This window comes from Prenolepis imparis, unplaced genomic scaffold (genome assembly GCF_030444845.1).
Source record: "Prenolepis imparis isolate NDT839.2.m4 unplaced genomic scaffold, iyPreImpa1.0 SCAF_4, whole genome shotgun sequence".
Classification (NCBI taxonomy): domain Eukaryota; kingdom Metazoa; phylum Arthropoda; class Insecta; order Hymenoptera; family Formicidae; genus Prenolepis; species Prenolepis imparis.
This window is the reverse complement of record NW_028141162.1, coordinates 1,481,456-1,506,178: the sequence shown is the minus strand read 5'-3', so window position 1 is coordinate 1,506,178 and position 24,723 is coordinate 1,481,456. Positions and strand designations below refer to the sequence as shown.

General features: G+C 42.8%; 1 protein-coding gene across 8 annotated transcripts in view; it reads right to left on the bottom strand.

Moving 5' to 3' along the window:
• LOC145935656 (uncharacterized) overlaps positions 1 to 24,723 on the bottom strand; it is a 50,368-nt gene that overhangs the window by 3,193 nt on the left and 22,452 nt on the right. For 7 of the 8 annotated variants that reach the window (XM_083037159.1, XM_083037160.1, XM_083037157.1 and 4 more), the window contains 6 exons: positions 21,989 to 22,464; positions 13,278 to 13,464; positions 12,482 to 12,755; positions 1,051 to 1,273; positions 514 to 710; positions 93 to 307 (listed from right to left, as the gene is read on the bottom strand). In XM_083037159.1, the coding sequence (XP_082893285.1) occupies positions 93 to 307; positions 514 to 710; positions 1,051 to 1,273; positions 12,482 to 12,755; positions 13,278 to 13,464; positions 21,989 to 22,167 (1,275 nt within the window). In that variant the 5' untranslated portion in view covers positions 22,168 to 22,464. Of the gene's footprint in view, positions 1 to 92; positions 308 to 513; positions 711 to 1,050; positions 1,274 to 12,481; positions 12,756 to 13,277; positions 13,465 to 21,988; positions 22,465 to 23,438; positions 23,991 to 24,723 lie in introns of those variants that run through there. The other variant, XM_083037162.1, reaches the window with a different exon arrangement.

Here is a 24,723-nt window from a genome sequence, read left to right as displayed (position 1 = left end):
AATTGCAAGTTGTATAACGATAAGGTGGTTTATAGATTAGGAAAATTAGAGCCATCGTAGACATATGTCAGAGACGTGTGTAAAGTACGTACGGATTTTTTATACGTTAAAGTATCGGTATAACCGCCGGAATTCTGACACGACGATACGCTAGTATTGCTAGCGTGACCCGAGTGCAGTTGACTGTCGCCGCTCATAAAGGTGTATCGCTTCTGATCGGTCATATCTCCGTGCTGCTTCGAGGTACCCTCCATCAGATCTCGTTCCTGATCCGGATTCTGAGCAGACGATAGATGGCCGCCGTCACCTGGTTGATTGTGAAATCATCTCGATTGTGTGTGCGACGACTCGTATGATATAATTGCTCTCGGTAATAATTATTTCACGAATTATCGCATCGCGTCGCGTATATTTTTTATATATCAACTTTAACACGTCTATCTAATAGGAGGATCTCGAATAAATTTATCGCCAGACGTCCGCGAGATTTATTTTTGCTTTAAAGACTCTTACCGTCAGGCTCGGGACTCGCTACCGGAGATATGTCCGGGGTGTGAATGATGGGCGTGTACGGGCTGCCGTAAAGCGAATTATTTTCCGACTTGTATTCCTGGATACTCTGCTGCTGCTGCTGATGGTATAGGGATGAGATCGGGGAATGGCCACCCCATGGGATCTGAGGTATGCCCTGGTAACTGTCCATCTTGGACCTTAAACGCATTTGGATTTACGCATTAAATTATTGAGGATACAATTTTTTGTTACTTTAATTACATCATCGTGATTATTGAGACAGAATGATTCATAAATGTATATAACTTTCAAATTAAATGTTACATAAGCATGAAGATCGTAGTTGCTGAATTACGAAAGATTAAAGATAATTTATCATCTTGTATTCCGTATTTTTCATCAACATCGTCATAAGTGCCGTCGTCGCGTCGGCGCGTTTCGTTTCGAGTTAAATCTTGCCGAGATCTCTCAATTAACTGGCGGTTTTACTCGTACGTGCCTTCATTAGCGGAAAGTACGGGCCAAGTATCAACTTACATGGAATGATGAATCGTCGGGCCGGTAGGGTTGGACCTGTTGCCCACGGTGTTGGTCGCCGAGGGAGGCGAGGACGGTCCACCGGGTGTTCGTTTCGCGTGCTTCCTACGCCGCGGCCTGTACTTGTAATTCGGATGTTCTTGCATGTGTATGACCCGGAGCCTCTCGGCCTCCTCGACGTAGGGCCTTCTGTCTTGCGGCGTCAGCCCTCGCCATTTCTTTCCTGGGAAGGAATAAAGCCATATTCAATCAAACAACGCGAGACATAGAAACAATGAAAATAATTAAACGACACACGGTATATACAGCATGATTCTTACCAGTCTTATTCCAGGATTTCCTCTACGTGCAGCCATAAACAGTCGAAAAGGATATAAAGGATATAATACAATATTTTTTAGAGAGCGGTATATATATATTTGAATAATGAGATTTTAAGATATTTTCAGAGATAATTGTACAAATTGGCAATAATGAAATTAATAAACTTGTAAATAAATAAAAAAGGGGGGAATAATAACTTGATTATTTTTTTAATCAAGTTTTATTTAAAAAATAAAATTGAGATTTGTAATATATTTATCTCGCTCCCTCGCTATACTCGAAGATGCCTTATGCGATTAATATTTTTTGACAGAAATCAGCTGATAACTGTCACAAATTTTAATCGAGTTTAAAGAATTATAACATATTATTTAAAACATATTATTATTTTAAAATTTAATTAGCAAAGTAACGCTTTAATCAGCTGATTTCTGTCAAAAAATATTAATAAAGCGTTAATTTGCTAATTAAATTTTGAAATAATAATAGGTTATAAAATTTAAAATAGTAATATGTTGTAACTAATGTTATAATGCCTTATCTGTGATTAATATTTTTTGACAGAAGTCAGCTGATCACTGTCAAAAAAATTAATCGAATTTAAGGAATTATAACATATTATTTAAAATATGTTTAATTTTAATTTTTATAACATATTATTTTAATCAGCTTTAATCAGCTGATTTCTGTCAAATAATATTAATCAAGTTTAAACAAACTTTATATAAAAATATCTTTCTTTTTTATATAAAATCGAGGAATAACGCGCGCGTAGCGCGCGCTTGTGTTTGTTCTAGTAAATCTTAAATTTTAAACAAATTGAAAGAGAGAAAGAGAGACAGACAAAAGTAAAGTTTTATCATCTGTTATGTCCGTTCTCCAAAGATGAATTCATCGGGCAAGAATGTCCGCGAAGATGTTCGTCGACGCGCGCAAAGTTATGGCGTGCTTTAATATATCGATCCTCGCGGGAGAGATCCTCGCGTCTGTAAATACTCCGATAAATTACCCTGCTCGACAATAATGGGGCGAGCCCCCGGTGTATACGTCTCGATATCCCGAATCTCGATAAAATCGTCGGTCGATTCCTTTAGCTAACGACGCGCTTAATTCGGCCCGCGAGAGAGCATCAGCTCCTATCTCTCTTCCTCTCCTCCCCCTTCCCCATTCTTTCTCTCTCTTTCTCTGTCGTCGCCTCGATATACGTGGCGCAAAACGAGCACAGAAATGGTCTCTCGTGTATATACAACGTATGTACGTATGTACAGATACATACGTATCTGTATTACAGGTGGGCTTGGTCGGCGGCGGCGGGTCTTGGTCTGACGACCAAGCCTGGAATCTGCCTCAGTTGCGTTCAATATGCCAACATGGTAGGCCGGAATATCATTAAGCGAGGCATAGGGTTAATACGAACGTAAGATGTTCGCGACAAGAACGAAAAAATTGAGCGCGAGGCGGACGTAGGTATATATACGGCCTACATATATATATATATATATATATATATATATATATATATACATATATACATATACATGCGTATATAAAAAAAAAATATATATATATACATAGGATTATGTCGGTAAATATATTTATATGTATATACATATATGTACATATATATGTACGTGTCTTGTATAGGTACATAGGTGCATGGGGGCGTAGATATGGGTGCGCCCGTGCCTTCAGCCAGCCACAAGGCACGAACCATTATTTCATATTTCATTTTGTATATTTCAACTCTCCGGAGGAGAGAGCGAGAGAGAGGGACGCTAACCCGGAGGACTCCGGAAGAGGGGCGGGAAAATAAGAGAGAAATCTCTCGCACTTTGGCACGTCAGAGAACCGCGTCCACCCTTATTCTTTAATGAATGTCATGAACAATTGTAGGAATTATTTTTCTTTTTTTTCTTAATATATTCTCGAAACGCTATTATGAGACAAAGGAGGAGCAAGGAGAGAAAGAGAGAGAAAGAGAGAGAGAGAGAGAGAACGAAAGAGAATGACTTATTCGCAAAAGGATATCGCTTTTGTCACATAAGAATTTCGTTTTCCCGTCAAGGACTGACTTCTCCGGTTCTTTTTTCCCCGGTTCCAGACTAGCCGACTCTTCTTTGTACGAGCATAAAAAAAAAGGATCCAGAAGATCCCGCACACGCGACAAAAGGGACACAAATGAGATTTTCGGCTAACAATAAGTAAACTTAATTGAATATTCCTGGGCGTGCGCGGTGAGTTACCCGCCGGTGATTCATCATCACACCCGCGCACGGCTGAGTCCCACCGTGATGTCCTCGTTAAGTATTCTAATGGTTGGCGTGTACCTCTAATTTACCGTGCTTAGGCCAAGGTTTCGTCGGACGACTTCATTAATTTCGAGCGAAAAGCGAACGTCGGGGATTATAATAGGAGCGTCGGAAGGAAACCGTTTGTTTGTTTGTTTGATCCTCGCGTGTAATCGGATAATTAATTCGGCACACAAATCTCTTTCGAGCTCTCTCTTTCTCCCAAATGTTGAAATTCGCGCGACGTGGGTATCTGATAAGAATCGCGATCTCGCGATCGATTCGCGCGGATCCATCTATCGAGAGTGCGAATCTAACGGAGAATGTGAAATTAGCGGTCGCGACAAATTACGAGATTCCTCGCGAAATCACGCGTGTCAAAAGGTCTCGATCGAGTCTCTTCGTGGCGAACACCGCGATTTCCCCAGTCGTTGACATTTTCCAGAAAGCCTCGTTCGTTCTACCGCCTAATTAACGATTCCGCGGTGATTTACGCATACACGGCCGTCGCTAATTCACTCCTTTGATTAAACTTCGCCGTTTCTTCTCTCCTTCCATCTGTCTATAAGAATTTCGTTGTGGTCACGAATGCAGACACTGGCACGTGTTGTGACATTTTCGAGCGGAATCGAGCGAGAAAACCTCTCGCACGCGTGCGGCATTTAGAATATATATATATATATATACTCCGTCGATGGAGTTGGAGCTCGTAATCCTCCCGTCACACGACTTTAATTACGCACGATACCCGATAAATCTTTCCTCTTACAACCGGATTAGAATATTCCTCGCGCGAGCTAGCCGTCGTAAAGTATGTACAAGCGTCGAACACGCTCGTAAATCTATCGGAACCCGGTTCTCTCGAGTTTGACGATCGTTCGAGAAAAGCGCCTCTTTTTCTTTGGACGGCGAAACGGGGTCGTCGACGCGGTTCCAAATTCGCGCCGGATAAATCCAACGTTGTACCTACGCGACGGAAGAGACTGGTGAGAGAGGAGACGAAGAAGAGGAAGAGAGGAAGAAGAGGGCCCGGAGTCGAGAGGGCCCACATCGCGCGCGCACCCCGCCCAACCTGGGTCGCCCACTGTCACCATTAATAATACGTCTCCGGTCCCGGTGATGTATCTCATCTCCCGACGGCGTTGTGCGCACGCGCGCACAATATACATCGACACGTATCACACAGATGCGCAGCATCAATGATGATGCAGCTGCAAGGCGCGACGACCAAGAAATGTCATTTCCGAAACGTTTTCTTAAATTCGACCAGGGAGAGACAATAAATAGGAAGAGAGAGAGAAGAGCTAATTTTTTATCGACTCGTAAAGAAAATTAGACTGCTAAACTTGGAAATTTCGTAAAATTCGCAGGAATTTTCATCATATTGCACGTGGCGCGACTCTTCGACCCTCGATGACGTTCACTTTGACAGTTACTTTCCAGGGGACAAAGACATCGGGACAGGTTCGTGCATACAATGTATGTACAGGCCGAGCCATTCAGACACGTCGAGTGTCAAGCGACCGATTCGAGCATAGATGATGGCACGTGGACAATCCTCGTCGACAACGAGACTTCCGCGCGTCCCCTCGGCGCAAAGAAAGACCTATCTGTCAGGGATAATCGCCGTGTGCGGCGTGCGATCTTAATGAAGTATCTCGAAACTCGGAAGGAGGCGCGTGAAATGCGATGCGAGCAGTTTCGAGATATGACGTGGAGGCAAAGGAGATTAAAACCGCTCGCGGTTTCTCCCACGCGTTTTCTCGAGAGAACTAGACGAAACGATTCGGGAAGAGAGAGACGGGCCGTTTAACGTCCGTCTTCTCGATGAAGAAACGACCGCGGAAAAAGCCGTCGCACATTAGTCGCGGCTTGTTCTTCCAGAACGACGCGTCGTCGTCACTTTTGCGAAGAAGAAACCGAGGCAAAGAAACATTTCCGCGCTGCCAGGGGAAAAGACAGTGACACGTTCCCGTCGAGAGCGTATATATATATATATGCGTATATATACGTGGACAGGACGTAGACTGCGTCATAATCGTGCCGTAAACTTTGGCCGAACTTTGCGAAAGTTTGCGGGATATGATGACTGACAATCGGCGTGAGAAATCTCTCGCCGGATAAATCGCGCGATCTTGCGTATACAAAGAGAGTTTTCGCGCATAAATCCAGATTCTATATTTAATAAGATTTAATTCTGTATATAATAAGATTTAATTTAATAAGACTTTAGTAAGAGCCGGATGTTGGTGCATCAGAGAGAGAGAGAGAGTTTCAAGGAAAAATTAATCTTCACTGGAAATTTTAATAATAATAATTAATAATAAAATTATTTTATAATTAATAATTGAGATTTATTTAATTTCTTGGTATGGTACCAAGAAAAATTTGTGCACAACGAGTCAGTTTCAATGAATGAATTAATCTTTCCTATAAAATTAATGACGCACCAACATCCGGCTCTTACTCTTGCTCGTTGAAATTTAAATATGTATCCAATATTTAATATCTTCTGTCAATTCTCGCGCCGATGTTCGTCGTACTTTAAATCGCCCTGTACCTCGCAATGCATATATCGACGCGCAAGATGTACAAATTATCATATCACTCCATCTGTCATTTTTTGTGATCCGACCGGGGATAGATAGGCGTGGCGTGGATGATCTCCGCCGCCGGAGATCATCCGAGAGGACAAAAGTTCGAAGTCGTCGATAAATCGCCTACAACGCCACGTCGATGCTCGAGGGCTCTTCCTCCCTCTTAGCCTTTCCCCTCCCCCTTTCTCCTCTTCCTAGCCGCACCCTCGTCCGTCTTCTCTCTCGTGTGCCACGTGTATTTTCATAAATATAATAATTTATTTCTATCTCTTCGCAACCGAGCGAGGATATACACATGTTGCAATCACGATTCGTCTTCGTCGTCATCGTCATCGTCGTCGTCGTCGTCGAGGATAGGTGGGTCGATCGTATAAGCGTCGTCGGAAGGTAAGGTAAGGTAAGGTAAGGGTGCGGCCAGACTCCGCTCTCGACTCCACCTCATTACCCGGCATTCTATGCAGAGACCGCGCTTATGGCTTATTATTGCCTTAGCTTAGCCAACCCGTTGGTTGGTTCCTTCGTCCTTCTTACAGACGGATACATATAATATGTAACCGTATATGTATATATACAATGCATGCGCGTAAGATATAGGATGACGCGCGCGAAACGTGACGATTTAATACTGTCGTCGAAATTTTACGAGAATAATATACCTAATTTCATGTTTTTAGAAAGGACAAAACTTCAAGAGAGAGAGAGAAGCTTGTTCTCGCCTCATCTTCCTATCAATCGATTTGCAGCACGTGTGCATGCTCTGTTTATCCTTTCCTTGGACGATCCTTCCCTCGTCCGGACTCATTTTATATGTATGCGCAATTATTGGTCCCGATCTTGTCTCGCGGTTCGTTATGCCGCGCATCGTCTACAAACCGCTATGGCTAAAGGAGGCTCCTCTCTTTCTCTCTCTTCCGCCTGTCCGCGCGTAATGCCGGACTCGTCGAGATACTTTGTCGGTATACGGATGGTCGGAGGGAGAAAAGCGTGCATAAAGAGGCTGCTCGGAGAGATTTAACCAGGTGCAACCACCACCGGCCAGTCGGCGGTTTCGCAGATAGAAAAAAAGTACCTACGATTACGCGAAACTTTAAGTAACTTCCGACGTAAACGCTAAATGATCGATTTACGAGAATTAAGAATCGTGTCGGACAACTTTATTAATCAATGATCGCTAGATTGATTTAACTCTTTCGCTATTAAAAGTGACTACTAAAATAGCGATCGCGCAAGTAAAATTTTACGATGGTAATCGCTTTAACTTGTTTATTACAAAATAAAATAAGCAAATAGATATTTCATCAACATTAAGATCAGATAATGTAGCCTTGTTTTAAATTATATCGTATTGTATTTCATCAAAATAAATTTTTAAAGCAAATTGATTTTGTTATATAAGAATAACACATACATAATATCATAAAATTAAATTTTATAAAAATTATCTTGGATGACATGACATAAGCAAATTCGTTTACAGCTGGGGACGAGACGTTTGTACCGATCGCTTTTCGGCTGAACTCTCCAGCGGAAGAGTTAAGTGCGCTAGATCGAAACGAGTTTACTAATGCACAGTGGACCCGCGCGCGCGCGCGGATGGTATAAAGGAACAAATGAGTTTCGTGATCATACGAGAGGCCGATCTTGTCTCGGATTAATCGAGCAACGCTGGCGAACAAGTTTCTCCGTACGTCGAATTCCGATAGAGCGTAAGAGAGATAGAGTACGTTTACACGGTACCCTTAATCAGGTTTAATAACACCCGTAGTTGTAAAACTGGCCAATCACAGCCATTTCCCTGAAGAATGGAACGGCTGTGATTGGCCAGTCTTACAACTATGGATGTTATTAAACCCGATTAAGGGTGCCATGTAAACGTACTCATAGAAATAGAGAGAAGAAGAAAACAAAGTTGAGTAAACGAGTCTAATTGAAGAGACACGCGGAGAGGCCGGTTTCGTTATCATAATTAATTAAAAAATAAATTTGGGCACAAAATTCATTATAATCTTGGACGAGAATGACAAGATTGCAAACGATTTGGCGGCGAGAATAATTTAGAATGCAGAAACTAGAGCACACGTTGGGAAAAGGGAGGGAGATGAAGAGGAAAAATATATATCGGCGACACGTTACCGATTATTAAACGCATCATAAATCGCTGCGAACTGCAGTGGCTTGTTAACGTATTATATTACTCTAGATACCGATGTTTATGGTACATATATGTACAATATTTATTACGACCAGCGCGTTTATGATTTTCGCTCCGTCGAATACGCCGATTACGCCGATTTTATTTACGAGCGCGACTGACAAACTTGGAAATACGCGCGTAAATTCCGTATTATCAAACATATTTTTTTTATTTATAAAGTTATAGGTATTTAAAAGGTGTACTATATATAACAATTTTTTTTTACATTATTCGAAGCGATTCGTACGAAATTACGTCTTTCTTCAACGGCGAATCAACGATCGAGGCCTATATATATTCACGCTGCACTTAGCCGCGTGTAGCAGGATGTAGGTTGCCGTTTAAGATCGACCTCTTTTCCCTGTACGAATACTTTTTTACGAAAACGCAATTTACAGAGTGGGCAGAGCCCGATTCCAGTCTCAGAAGTTCATCCACCGTGCAGTCGAGGTGCTGCTATTGTTCCGAGAGAGCCGCCCGATGGAGAGACGAGGAGAAGCGGAACGCGAGGGGGAGAGAGAGAGAGAGAGAGAGAGAGAGAGAGAGAGAGAGAGAGAAGGAGGAGGAGAGAGTTAGGAGCGGGAGGATGGTATCGGGAAGGTGATATGTATATGTATGTATATATAATGTAGCACCGCCGGAGAAAAGTCGGGCCTTTCCCTTCGGAGAGTTTCTTATACGCACTTCTCTCTATCGCGTATTAATTTCAATCGGTTGCCAATCTTTTCCCGATCTCTTATCCCGCGGCTATCGCGAAAGGTCACCCCGTATCTTGGCGTATATATATACGGCATATTACGCATTTGTTATCGAATTCTCATTACTCATCGCTCCAGACTGTTTGTGCGCGATCTCTTGAAGCTCAGAATTTCGGAGCACCAGAGATGTTGTTTGCAATTTCTTTCAAAATTTCTCCAAATGCGCGTAATTATGGAATTATTTCCAAACCCCGTCTTTGGGAGAAGATTGGAAGATCGCTATCGAGAAAATATCGCTCCGCGCAAGATAAATAGCGCGCGAGGTGGCTGGTACCAACAACACGGCCAATAACTTTCAATCGGCGCACCGTCCCTTAAATCGACCAACCGGAGATCGGGACGTTGTTATCGGCCCTTCCGCACCGAGCACCATTATAGCGAGAGATACCATACATACACGTCGTTTAAGGACCGCGAATCCGGCCGCGTTCGGAAGGCAGTTTGGTATTTTACGAGAGAGAAGAAACGATCTTTCTCTCTTCCTTGGGGAAGAATATACAGGGTGTCTCAAAATCGTTCTCCGAAAGTTAAAACTTTTTTAACAAATCAGATTAGGAATTCAGATTTATCTAGATGAAAGGTTCATCGATATAATATTTTAATATATAAATATCTGGACAACAGTTCTTTTTTTTCCGTTTAAGTTAAACATTCATCGGATTAATAAAGATCGGTCTATTCGACGCAAGGCTTTTCTCACGCATTCTTGTTCAACATCCGCGATCGAAGGGGGACAACATCCCGTATATATACATGTCTTTCATAGGAGAAGTAAGGGAGGGTAATCAGAGGCACTAAACTACGCGATACCGCGTTGGCAGTCAGAGCTCAGAGCTCTGTATCTCCGCCGTGTCGCCGATGTATACATGTATACAACACACGCGCACGCCCCGGTGTATTATTTGCGGGCTGCCACATATGTCGTAGGTGGTCCCCCTCTGCCCCAGGTTCCCGTGACACGACGCAGTGGCGTCGCGTCGTCGTACTGTATAAAGGACGATAACGACGTGCGGTTTCTCTCCTTCCGCCAGCCAGGACCGATCTTTCGCGATATACCAGGCGTGCGAATCGCCGACGTCGTCACCGCTCCGCTAATTAACAACGAAATTAACGACCGTCCGGGAACCTCCGGCGGACGGAGCGCGTGTATAGAGGAACGAGAGACGCGTGACGATAATCAAAATGACAGCCGGAAACAATACTCGAGCGAGAAGCGCGGAATCGATTTTCACCAGATGTTGACAGATCTCGAGGACGAGTTGACGCGGGGGAGAACGATTAATAAAGATGCGCGGGCACGCGTGTCACCGGATATAAGGTGCCCACACCGCCCCCATCATCGCGTTCTGGTGCTGGTATATATATGTTTGTGCGTGCGTGCGTGTGTGACGTCACACATGCACGCGCGCAGGCCGCAGCACGCGCGGATGGATGGACGAGCTAACGGACATACGACGGACGGATCGACACACAGCACGCGCATGAATATGTAGGATGTCTGGAAAGAAAGAAAGAAAAAAAAAAGAAGAAAAGACGCGAGGGGGAGGGAAGAGAAGGTGGGGGCGGCAAAGGCAACTCGGCGCGCATAGCAATCGGAGAACCGCATCATGCCAATATAGCATCGCCTAATGTTCGATCGAGAAACCCGTGACGACGAGTTTTCCTTACCGGCGCCAAGAGGAAAGGGAGGGTTCAGAGAGATCGGTGATTTACAGGTGTGTTCGACGAACGAATCGAGAAAACGGACGGAGAAAGAGAGAGAGTACCCTGGAGATGAAGAAGAAAGGAAGAAGATGCGTTATAGGAGGGATGAGAGGGCACGCGCGAGTATAAACATATAAGACACGACACACCGAGCGTTGAAATGAGTACGGGGGTAGGGTGGTGGGTAGAGGTAGGTGGTTACACACGCGAGGAGAGAAGTTTACAATTTTCTGCACGACGGCCGCTCGATCGTTCAAATGCCAATAATGTTGCGGATGCCAATTGCCGATAATTCAAGGTGTACCTGCCCCACAATAACGCGCAAGCGCGCGCGCGAGATCCGGCGCTGACAGATCGTTAGGATGGTACCGGATGATGGGTTCTCTCGGTTTTAACACTAGGGAGACACGAGACATACAAGAATGAGAGGGAAAGAAAGAATATGAGAGAGAGAGAGAGAGAAAAAAAGGAACAAAGAGAGAGGAACAACCGCAAAACCACCGTCTGCCGCTGAAAGCGTTTCGCTTTACGCGAAATCGACGAATGTGTACTAACACGAGATAGCAAAGCTATCCTCGAAATGTCTGTACCGCGCTGCCTTAAAGAGAGCGAGAAAGAGATGTTACTCTTGGGAAACTATCGCCGAGCGATAGTGCAGCGATCGGAGCGAGATTTGACAAGAAACCTCGAATATACGGCGTGACGCCGATAAGAGAACGATTTCCCTATCTCGATCGCGCAGGTGGCTGCTGGTGATACGAGCTATGGTGAGACGCCGCGAGTTATATCGGCTACGCGCATTTGCGACAGAATAAACATTGGTGTTAACGAGTCGGGTCGGAATATAACGTAACGCTATTTTTTTCTTCTTTCTCATCCATCAACTGAGGAAGTCTCTCACCTCTCCTTCTCTCTCTCTCTCTCTCTTTCCCTTCGCGCTCCGACGTGCAATTAGATTAATTCCATTCCGCGCCCGACGTTGCAATTAATTTTATAATGACGGGCCGCGCGAGCGAGATTTTTCCCGCTTTCTTATTCCCAGAGTCAGTTTCCCCCCTGGGCGGAAAAGTCTTTTTCCCGCGCGAGAAACCACCGCGGCATTGTTTCAGCGTTACATGTATTTTTAAAAAGGCCGAGACCCTTTCTAATCTTGTGTGCGCGCATCTTCATCTTCGTCCTCGTATCCGAGAATAAAAAAAAGAAAAAAAAATTTCCATATTAACGGGTCTCCAACCCCGATACGTTTTAATTGTGTTTTTTAAACGATACAATATTTATATTTAATTACATACGTTTTGCGTTTTACATGAAAGGTTGAATATTCAGTGATTCTATTAAAAGCGGCATAGTGGATTTTTCAGTTCCGTGAGAATTTTTACACCTCTTCTCGCTAAGAGAAGAAAAAATTAACGTTTCTTCTCTCCTAACTTATTAATATATATATATTCAGAGATCGGATTTGAAAGACAATCTGACTCGACTATATATAATATACATATAAACGAGAGAGTCCCGCGCGCGAGAAGGGAAAAATATTATTTTCCATTCGCGAACGAACACACTTACCGAGCATCTTGCTGAGATCGGCGTTGTGGAGATCCGGATTCTCGTCGGCCAGCTTCTTGCGCTCGACCTTTGCCCAGACCATGAACGCGTTCATCGGGCGACGTATCCGTTGCTCCTTGAGGCTCCTCTGGGCAGTGCCGCCGCCGGGATGGCACATCTTCACTCCCGCAGGGATCGGCGAGATGCCAGGCTGGTATTCCAACGACGGGCCGGAAGCCAGCCAGGGCATGTCCTCCAGCCGCTGTTGCGCCGGACCGCTCAGCATGCTCGGGATCTGGAAAAGGATATTCATGTACCTCGCGCAACATATTTCCCGCGAAACGTTTATGTAACCCGGTGGTGGTGTTTCTTTTTTAAGAGAGTTAGCTGACTAAAGATACGCGAAGCGACGAGGAGGATTGAAATACGAAGAAAATACCGTCTCGCGAGAAAGGGGGATGCGAACAATAGATATTTATTTAGCTGTACTCGACACCGATAACGCGTGTCGTTGAAGTACAAGCATGCGAGATTAATGAGTCGATCGGCGCGTGCAATTTTACTATCGTACCTCCGCCATTGTTTCTCTCGCGGCGGAGAATTTTGACTTTATTCTCACGCGTTCGTCCGCGAATAAAGAGTTCGTAACGCAAACGAATCGTCGTGAATAAGGTGAGGAACGTAGGTGTATATTTACAACACCAAGGTACGCGTGAGAATGTATATATACTATATATAATACAATGGTATGCGCGGGAACGAGATGATTCCCCTCTATATATATAAGCGATATTCGCAATTGGCGGAAAGACCGTACCGAGATGATTTGGGTATCGATGGGCATCGAGCTGTCGTTGCCGTCGATGCCGGAGTCGATGTCGTAGGCCCTCGACGTGGGAGTCGCGTAAAGCGAGGAATGGAGTGCCAAGAGTCCGGGCGAGCCGCCGTAACCGCTCACCGGCGGCGGTGGTGTCACCTCACCCCTGTCATAATTGTCCAGCATCCTGCAGAAAAATTAATATAACATTTAATGAAATATAAATCTCACACACAATTCCACATTTTTATTTTAATAAACTCCCTAAAGAAATATAAGCGAGAAAATAATATCATAAATCATAGCAAATGACTTTGCCTCGATATTTTTCTCATCTACACTGAGAGAAACTAAACTGCATAGTAAAATTAATTAAACATAATTTATATTTTATTGTGATAGATATTATTATTTTTATTGTAATAAATATTAATCAGAGAAATTCTCATGAAATTCTTTCCATATATACCATATTGTCCCACGATAACCATGATTTTCAGAAAAAATTCTAAGAGAAAATTCTCTCTGTGTAGGAATTATTAAAATTATAAAGGGGTTATTAAAATAAAAATCTTGAAAATAGAAGATAATATTCGAAATTTTTATATATAAATATATGTAAAATATACATATATATACATTTTATACAAGTAATAGTATTTAAAACTATATATGTATATATGAAATATGTGTATGGAAATGTTTATCGATTATCGAATGATGGTGGAAAGTTCGACGATAATGTTGCATCGATTCTTCCGAGAAACGAACGCGACGATAAAAGCGAGGAGAGTTCCCCGATCGATTCGAACGGCGTTCGATTTCTTATTGAGACCCGATAGGCAATGATGATCGGGCGAGCGGCGCGAGAGATCGATTTCGTATCGCGGATTGCGCGATAGTAATTGACTTTGGTTGTGCATAGTTTCTTTCTTTTTTTCTCTCTCTCTCTCTCTCTCTCTCTCTCTCTCTCTCTCGAGGAAGAAGCGAGAAACGCGAACCGAACGAAGCGAAATCCCGTGGGTCGCTCTCCGCGTGCCCGAGCGGCCGATTGATCTGTCAACCGTTCCGTTAGGAAAAAGAGTTGATCGACATGAATGAACCATTCAAGGCCACTTAATGGAATTCCCACGATTGTCCTTAAGGCATTATGCGACCGTGCGCCGAGTATAATAGTACGAACAGCTGTCTGTCGCGCGCGCGCGCGCGCGCGAGATGGGTTCATGTGCTCACTCACACATACATACAGACGACTATTTGGTCCTAGGCAAACCGTGACGACACATGTAATGCACACGTGCGCGCTTAATGTATGTATATGCGTGCGCGCGCGCGCGCGCGAGTGTTCCATATAATGGCCATTGTTTCATTGGGTTCGGCGAGATGCCGCGACTCCGCGGGGACAAAAACGTACCGCGGGCATTTTCATTCAATAAACTTGGCCGCGGCGTTTTTGCCACCCCTCATACTACTTACGTAGCGAGAAATTACCTCCCACCGCCTTCTCCGTCGCGCTGATAAAACCTCGCGCGCTCCTGTTTCGACATATCGATATGTGAAGCCCGATACGAATCGCACGGCTTAACCGAGGCGAGAACGCGGCTTTATCGTGATTAAATGGAGTAAGATTGTACATAGAGGGCACTTTTCTTGAAAAAGTATTTAAAAACTCGCTAGAATCTGGAAAATCAATTTATAACGATAAGTTGTAGAGTCCATAATCTGTTTCGGGTTGTAAAGAGAGAACAGCAATATAACAACGTAATAATAACGGTAAATAAAAATGATGATGATAACGTAAGCGAAATATCGCTCTTGAAAGCTCTTCGCGAAGAAGGTACTCTTCATCGCCGATTAAAAAAAAAAAAAAAAATATTGGCGGAACCTCTCGAGGCGGATACCAGATACGATACAAAATTAAAAGCCGTTAAACCCGCGGCCAAGATTCCCCGGGTTTCGCCCGCGTCGGCGCAGCTGCACCACCCACGCGTACGATAGATACGCCACTGCCTTCAGCATTGTTTCTTTAATGATTCATGTGGGGTGATTGCACCGCGAGAGTTGAAGGAAGCACACACGCGGGTCTCCAATCGCGAATGCAATGAGCACGCGTCGTTTCGAAAATATTAATTCGCCAAGAGTCATCGCCGGGCATTGATGCATCGCGTTCATAAGCAAACATAATGCATACGCAAATTTTCGCGATGACGAGTCTACGCGCCGTACGATTATTTCGGATTCACGCGAGATAAATCATTTCTTTGATCGCTGGCGGATCCTAGAGGGAGGGGTTTTAGAGTTAATCCCTCTTTCAAATAAAAAAAAAATCAGTTATGCTAATTTCATGATTTAATGACGTCGTCTATTGAAGATGTTTGGTGCCTGTTTAGATTAAACAGAACTCGAAGTCAATAAATAATAAAGAAAAAATTTTTTTTAATATAAAAATTGAAAAAAATAAAAATGAGATTAGAAATTTCATGCTGTTGATCCTAGAGTAAAAGCAAAGCTTTGTGATACCAAAAGAAAAATATCAAACCAAATAATTTTGTCGAAACCCCTCCCATGATCGGCATCAGAATCCGTCAGTGTCTTTGAAGATGTCTCGAAAATCTGTCCGGCGAGAGAAACACGCATCTCTGCCGAAAAATCTCAGTCTACATCGTAAGAAAAAAGAAAAAAAGTCGATGCCAAGATGCCGCGACGGTGACGAGACGTCGGCGCAAAGCGTGTCAAGGAAAAGCGGACAGTTATCCTTCCACACACCGAAACGCGTCGCCTGCCACGTTACAAATAAGCTCCACGGAGGAGCTGCCACAGGCCACGACCTACCGGAGCAGACACGCTATATACGCGGCTATATACACGTCAGAGTCGGCCGAGCGAGGAGACAAAGAACAACAACGGAGCGGCGATCCTCTAAATCGGCACGTCCGTCCGTCGAGCCTCATGAATCTCCGCCGTCGCGGAGACGACGCTCTCCTTCGAGAGGGAAGAAGGAAAACCGCCGTGCTTTCGTCCTGCACGGTTCGTCGGCACGCAGGCCGGACCAGGCAACCGGAGCAGGCACTCGCACGAGTCGTTCTCTCCCGTCAACAAGACACACTTGAATGTTTTTTCTTTTTTTTTTTTTTTTTTTTTTGCGATCTTTAGACCGAGATTTTTCATGGAGATACGTATATCTTTCTTCGAACAAGGTTCGATCAAAGAAATGGTGTTCAACAAATAATTGTCTGGAATGACGCAAGCTGATTTCGCACTATACGTGATGAAACCGCGCAAATTTGTCATTGCGAAAGTTGTTGCAAAAAATTCGCTTGCATACTTGGCTAAATTATTATATAATCTCTAGATCCTTAGTCCTCCGTCAGCAAACTGGGTCTTTCAAATTCACTCCATATTATTTTTATGTTCTAGACTTTCAAAAAATCCAAAAAATTCTTGATTATTTGTTAATATCTCTACTACAATATTCAATAGTTTTTAAAGCCAATTGTTTATACAAAGTGAAATTTAAACAGCAATTTGAGAAAAATGCTGTGTCTTAAAAGACCCAGATTGCTGACGGAGGGTTAAATAAATAATTCGCTTCCTTCCTTGGATAAATGATTCCTTTCCTTCTCGTTCCCCTTCTGAATCAAAACGGGGAAAGGGGGGAAGGGGGGGAGGGGATTGAATTGTCGAAGACAAGAACGGAGAAAGCTTTCGAAACGCGCGTCTCTGTGACGTCGTGGCGCATTTTATTCAAATAATCGCGCCGGATCGAACACACCCTTTGCATTGCTCGACGAGAGGCGAGACGAGACGAGACGCGGCGCATTCGCATAAAAGTGGCGAAACATACTCGCGCGCGCGTGCATATACACGCGTATATATACACTATTGTGCACGCGCGTGCAGAACCATTACGTGCAACACGCGTATATTCACGTGTGTGGGTGGAGAATCGATCTGTATTCGCGCCGATATGCGCGAAATGCGCCGATGCGGACCCGATCGCGCCAATCATAAATAAATCACGACGGATGGGGAGACACTGTACCGTTACACGACCAAGGCGCGTGTTTATTAACGCGCATCGCGCATATTAACGAACGATATTACGGCCGTTTGATGCTCAAAATTCAAGAAATCCGATCCCTATGCAATACGGATATATATAATCCTTACGAGCGATAAGAAAAGCGGCAAAAAAATTCGCTCGCCTCGACTAAATAAGCCTGAAGCAAACCTGAAGAGATACAGAGACCGTAATTTTATAAGCCCCCGATTAAACTTTCAAATCGAATGGCCAACGCTGGGGTTCGGTTGGTAAGCGGAAGTGACGACCCCAGCCGCTCACCTCTGCACTACTAACGCTCCGGCGCGTTTCAGATTTGAGAACGAAAGAAAGCGCATCCCCGAAACCTTTACTCGGGTTGTTTAAGACTGCGGAACGGACTGCCGTGCAAAAGTCTGTCCGTTTCTACGTCTCTTTCTCTTGTTCGTGTCTTTATCCCCGCCTCTCTCTCTCTCTCTCTCTCTCTCTCTCTCTCTCTCTCTCTCGTATAGTACACCTTCTCTGACCTCAGAGGCAACGGCGGAGCCATTACGTACGACTTCCTGCGACCGAGTAAGGAAGAATCGAAGATTTCTACACAGCACACCTCGGGAAGAAGAGGTGTCCGCGCGCGATACGACCGGAGATACCGTCGAGCGACGAAAATTCCCAGGCCTAGCTTCTCGAGAGGATATAGCGGCCGTTTAATCCCCCCTCCCTCTCCTCACCGGAATACGGTTGCGTTAATTGCGGAACTGTGTCGAGACGCAAAGTCGACATAACGGTCCGTTGAAAAAATTCTACGCGAATATTTTTCGAATAAAAAAAAACGACAATAAGATTTTTCATCGAGATTACTTACACACACGTGGAAAAATATTATACATTAAAATTGTTGTTGTTCATCTGTTTACCTCGAGTGATGTCTCGAAAAAACTTTGTTTTGTTTTTTTTTTTTTTTTTCCTCAACGAAGCGTCAATCGATCGAATAACATCCGGTAATATATTTGCCCGTATCACGGAGGGGGACACATTTAATTCTATCTCAATTCATTAATCCCGCGTGGCCATTGTTTTCAACGATGCAAATTTACGTAGCTGCAAATGAGTTTCGATTCGTCGATAAGTCGCTATCTCGCCATTACGTTTAAATGCACTGCAGATTTACGATCGTCCTAAAATCGTCCAACTCTTTCGTATACTGACGTATCCGCGAATCGAAAACCGATCGTTCGATATGCAGCGATCGTCGAGTGTACACGAGTTTCAAGCTTACATTGATTGCGTCAATCCACGTTTACGATGCAAATATAAGTTTATTATCTCGCAATCTTCGTATTCGGCGCAAAAAACGATAACAATATAGCATTTTGGAAAAAAAAAAAAAAAAAAAAAGAAAAAGAAAACATACATATGTGAATCGAAAGAAAATCTTGGAATGATATACATAGATGAAGAATCGTGACATCACACGCACGCAACATCTCTCGCAGCAAACATCGGTAAACGTGTCTCATCAAATTGTTGCCGAGCGTATATATTTAAATCGTCGAAATAACTATAACCGACTGTTAATCCGTAATTAACTGCCAGTCATTGCTTAATCGTCAAGTCACCGATCTGAGTCACCGCGATCGTAGAAATTACAAGGTCGTCGTCGACACGCATCATGCCAGGGGTCAAACGCGACGTCATCGCTCCATAACAAGCGGCTTCTTCGATTTCGCATTCCGACGTAACGGCGTAACAAAAAGCTGAAAAATCCCGCACCGAAATATCGATTCATCAAGCCGTCCATAAGTGCAAATTTAATAAGAAACGACGACGCGTTTTTCGAGGAGGACTTATTATTTTTCCAGCTCGAGTCGCGAGTACCGAGAAAAACCGGAGACCCGCGAGACGGTGTAATGTGTCGTTCACGGAATTATTGACGTTCCTGTCGATATATATGTAATCGATGTTTGCAAATTGAGCCTCCGAGCGCCTCGAGTAAGCGCGACAACCGCGTCGAGATATTAATTCTTATCACGCGGGAGAATAAAAGTTATGCTCGCGTGCGATAATTTGCCTTTGCGTGAAACGTCAAATTAAAATGCCGCGGCACGTAGCGTGAAGATACTTGAAACAAGTGTGTGTGACTGATATTTTAAATTGACGACCAATATTTATTTTTAATCTTGGATAAAACGAACGGAAATCCCCGTTGATGCGAATTAAACGTTTCCGAGATATCGCCGACAGATGAAAACAATTAATACCGGACGAAAAAGATCCTCATCTCTCGATATATTCCATTGGACATTTTTATTCTACCTTGTTGATATGAGAATCGATCGACAAGTGAGCACGTATCGCGACGTTATTACAGCGTTATTATCTTCATCGTAAATTCACAGACCACCCAAAGATACATTACAAAAGGAAAGACATTTAAAAATGTTTACAATTAAAAATTAACTCATACTTTATATTATATATCTTATAAAAATCTCAACAAAAAAATTAATGTTCATAGAAAAAAAATATTAGCCACCATAGCTAAATTTTAGCTGTCCCTATATATTACACACAGAGAGAATTTTCTCTTAGAATTTATCCTGAAAATCATGGTAATCGTGGGACAATATGGTATGGAAAGAATTTGATAAGAATTTCTCTGATTAATATTTATCACAATAAAAATAATATCTATAATATCACTATAAAATATAAAATATGTTTAATTAATTTTACTAAAAGTGTAGTAAACTTTACTAAAAGTATGGTAAAATTAATCAAACATATTTTTAAAATTCTTTCCTTTCCATACCATATTATCCCATACGATTATCATGATTTTCAGGGTAAATTCTAAGAGAAAATTCTCTCTGTGCACCTGTTTGATTAACTAAATTTCAGGTATAAGATAGGGTCAGCTAAATATTTTTTTTCCGTGAATTTAAAAGTAAAACAAGTTAAAAGTCTCTCCAACTTTTTCGTCAAAGTTTCGAATAACATCTGCCGGAATGTTGCGTGCGTGCGTATGAAATAACGTGACGTGGTACGCGATCCGTGCGACGGCTGGCAGCAACAAATGGAGACAAATGGGCGGAACAATTTTAATGAAGCTGATTTTCGTCGTCAGGAAACACCGCAGTCGAAAAAAAAATACCGATCGTTACTAATAGGTATCCTTTTACGCGCAATTTTTAGCCACGCGCGACACATAAACTTAACAGAGATCTGAATTGCATATAAAATTTAAGGCAAACTCTCTCTTATTTTCACAGCATTCGCGATATTTTTTTTGCACCCTTCAAATCTCGGTAGTTTTGTACGGACGCGCAAGGGTAAAGAACGAAGAACACGTTGAATGCGAAATTTTCGCAGCATCTCGCAAATACGTGTGCCGTAAGAAGACACAAGCAAATAAGACTGCGGGCAAACGAGATAAGAAATAGCTGAAATTATACGATACGTTAGAAACGCATGCCGCGGCCAGCAGTGCGCATGCTATTTTCTCAACCTCCTCCTTAACAGTCCCAAAGGGTCGAGGGAGAGAAAGAGAGAGAAAGAGAGAGAGAGAGCCACTTTTATCCTCTTTGCCTTCGTACGACGTAATGATAGTGAAACATTGAATCTCGAGCGTAAACTGCAATTTAATGGATTTTCAACACACCAAGACATGTGGAGGAACGTGGGGGTGGAGGAACGTGGGGGTGGAGAAGAGGGGGAAGAGAGAGAGAGAGGAGAAGAAGCAAGAAAACTTAAAAAGTAGGGAAACGAGATCCCGACGAGGGGGTTGAGAGAAACGTCCTTATCCATCACCTCTCGCCTATGCATGTATATATACATATGTACGTGTATCGTCTCTCGAGAGACTCGCGCGGATCGGCGATAGAGCGCGATTGGCGATTATGTTAACCAAACACGCGCGGTACACGCCCCTGCAATTTGCCCGGGGATCATCTTCCCCTAATCGCAGCGCTAATAACAGGATTACCGGGGGGGCCTGACTGCGCGGTCGTATACTTATCCCTAATTCGCCGTATCGTTATTAATATATACGCGATACGATTGAGAGAAAGGAAGGACGGGACCACGGAGCCCCGCGATAACGTTCACGATATCTAGGGGATGAGGGGAGGAAGGAGGTGGAGGGCCACGCGCGCCGAAATTCGGGTACGTCGTTAAAGAGTCTCGCTATTTGCGAAAGCGTCAAGGTAACATGTATCACGAATCTTTTCTTGATGAAAGCCCCCCCGATTCGACATTTCTATTATGCTCGCGCGAAAAGTAGAGAGATCTCTCGGTGTCGAATCGATTGCACGTCCCGATTACGCCGGATATTAATTTCATGAAATAAATAATTAACCTTCCGTCAGCAATCTGGGTTTAAGGAACAAGTAAATTTCTATTTTTTCAAATTGCTGTTCAAATTTCGCTTTGTATAAACCATTGGGATTAATATTTGGCTTTAAAATCTATTGGATATTGTAATAGAGATATTAATAAATAATCCAGAATTTTGGGGGATTTTTGGAAAGTCTAGAACATAAAAATGATACGGGGGGTGAACTTAAAAACCCAGTTTGCTGATGGTAAAATTAATAAAAAGACAGGATTGCTGACGGAGGGTTAAGAGGAGAAAGAAAGTAAGAAAAGAAAAGAAAAAATATAGATTTTGACTTACGTGTAGTGAGAATAAGACGGACTGGCTTGATCGATGTGCGGGGCTGTTGACAGGCCTTGGACGATGGCAGCCGAGGTAGGATCCCTAGCTGGCGAGGAATTCTGCGCCGCCGCCGCTGCCGGAATAGCGTGATGGTAACGCTGGCACATTTCGGCCAAGTTCCACCCATGGGCATCCATATATTAGCACTGCTTCGCTTTTCTTTGGCCTATCATCCATCTCACACGCATTTGATGCACTCTTTCTCCCTCTCTCGGTCCTTCCGTTTTCTTCCTCTCTTCTTTTTTTCTCCCTCTCCCTCTACCCCCCCCGTCTCTTCTCACTCTTTCTGTCTTCGTAATTCACTCGCACTCTCGTATCAACGTATAAGGAAACGCGACACTCAATGACAATGACATCGTCCTGTCCTGTCGAGCTCGCAGCGTGAAATCGTCCGTTTAGCTCCCAGCGCGATCCTCCATTCGCACGCGCGTCGCCTGTTAATCATGGAAAATAGATTCATTTACTTGAGTATTAATGACGTATACATACGTATTTAGACGGATAATCGATGAAGGCGGGTTATTAAAAAGAGAGACGACTCTCCTGTCGCGCGACTCGCATGTCGATGACCGTCGATGAATTTAAATAACGAGAATTATTTTCGCCGTCGGGTGAAACGAGACACGTGACAATTTTTCCCGACGATAATGAGACAATAAATAAATACCCTATCGGCCAAGATTTATTTTTCACGCGCAATACACTGAGAGAATTTTCTCTTAGAATTTATCCTGAGAATTTCTCTGATTAATATTTATCACAATAAAATGTAAAACATGTTTGATTAATATTTTACTAAACTGCATTGTAAAATTAATCAAACTTATTTTATATTTTACTGTAATAGGTATTATTTTTATTGTGATAAATATTAATCAGAGAAATTTTCATAAAATTCTTTCCATACTATATTGTTCAACGATTACCATGATTTTCAGGGTAAATTCTAAGAGAAAATTCACTCTGTGTATAATTTGATTCGAAATTATATTTACTTGATAAATATATTTAATTAGATCTTAATTCGTGTCGTAGAGTATTTTTAGGTGCAGTTTCTTCAATAGCTGCCAAATCTCGCGCTCGGATACCTTTTGACAGAGTGATTAAATCCCGCGATTATATACAGGGTGTCCGGTAATAGTCGCATCGACCGTCGTGTGCAGATTCCTGGGATCATTTGGAGACGATTTTTCCTCAGCAAAAATGTCGAGACACCAATAATTTTCGAGTTATAAGCGATTGAAAATAAAGGGTTTTTCGCAAACTAAGCCTTGTGGAAATAAAATAATAATAAATTCACATTCTTCAGTTAATTTTAGGTAGAGTTTACTTTAATAGAATTTTAATTTAAGGCTTAGTTACAAAGATACATGATGGCAAAAATTGAAAACATGCAAAAAATAATGACCTCCCTCGACATTTTCGCTGAGGAAAAATCGTCTCCAAATGATCCCAGGAATCTGCACACAACGGTTGATGCGACTATTACCGGACACCCCGTATATAAACTTCCTCCTCTCGTCCCCCTTCTCTCTCGGTTTAAATGCAGAATAAACGCGATTTTAATAAAAGTGTTTTAATTTAATTTCTAATCGTAAACAGGTTAAAAAGAAGGGAAAGAGCCTCACGTAATCGAAGGGCTCGAAAAGTCGGATAGCGATCGGCATCTGGATATCTCGATCGACTTCTATTCTATGCTTGGGCGATTCCGACGGTTAATAGCCGTCGTGTAAGGATATCTTACGAAAATGACTATAATCACTCGCGAGTTTCCATCGCGCAAAAATTAATATCGTCGAATCGTATTTTTTCTCGCCCGTGATTGAGAAAATTATTGAAAGGCAGGAATTTAAAACGCGGATCGAACGATCGAAGGAACGCCGATGTCGTGTTTGTGTTGAGAATTATCCGAGATATTTAATCATTAAAAAATATATCACAAATAGTACATAAGATATAATTTAAAAACTTAATAATAATTAAAAGTTATTGATTGAACAACTACACTTTGAGTTTCCACTTGAATGACACTTTTTCATTATGTCAGCTAGCAATATTAAAAGCTCTTTATCATTCTCATTAAAATTCAGAAAATATATCAATTAATATAATTTATATCGACAGAAATCGTGATAAAGAAAGTTTCTTATGTACATATATTCTCGAAAGAATTTCAAAGATAAGCATGCAAGCAACGAATACTCAATTTTTCCAATTAGATCCAATTAGATCCACGACGCGATATCTATTTAATTTAAATAAGTTACACGTCCGAATTGATCAATTCGACTCGCGACGTAAAAAAAAAAAATATATATATATACACGCACACATAGCCGAGAGAGAAAGAAACAGTTTCGTTGTTTAAATTTTCGCGACGAAATTGATCGTCTCGACCACCGCGCGAGTTAGGACACTGTGTTATATCCCAGCTGGTTAAAGCGCTCGGAGCGTTTAATCGCGCTGCGATATCGTATATATATATATATGGATCGGATTAATCGCCAGTAAATAACCGGGCCGGTAAAACGCCCGCGACGTTTCGCCGGTACGCGAAGCGAATGGCAATTAAGCGCGGAATGTTACGAATGAGTATACAAGTCCTGATGCGATGAACGCCGAAACCTACGAAACCCGATACTCGCGTGCAACTCGTTCGCGATTATCCGATTACGTAGACGCGGTTACGTGGA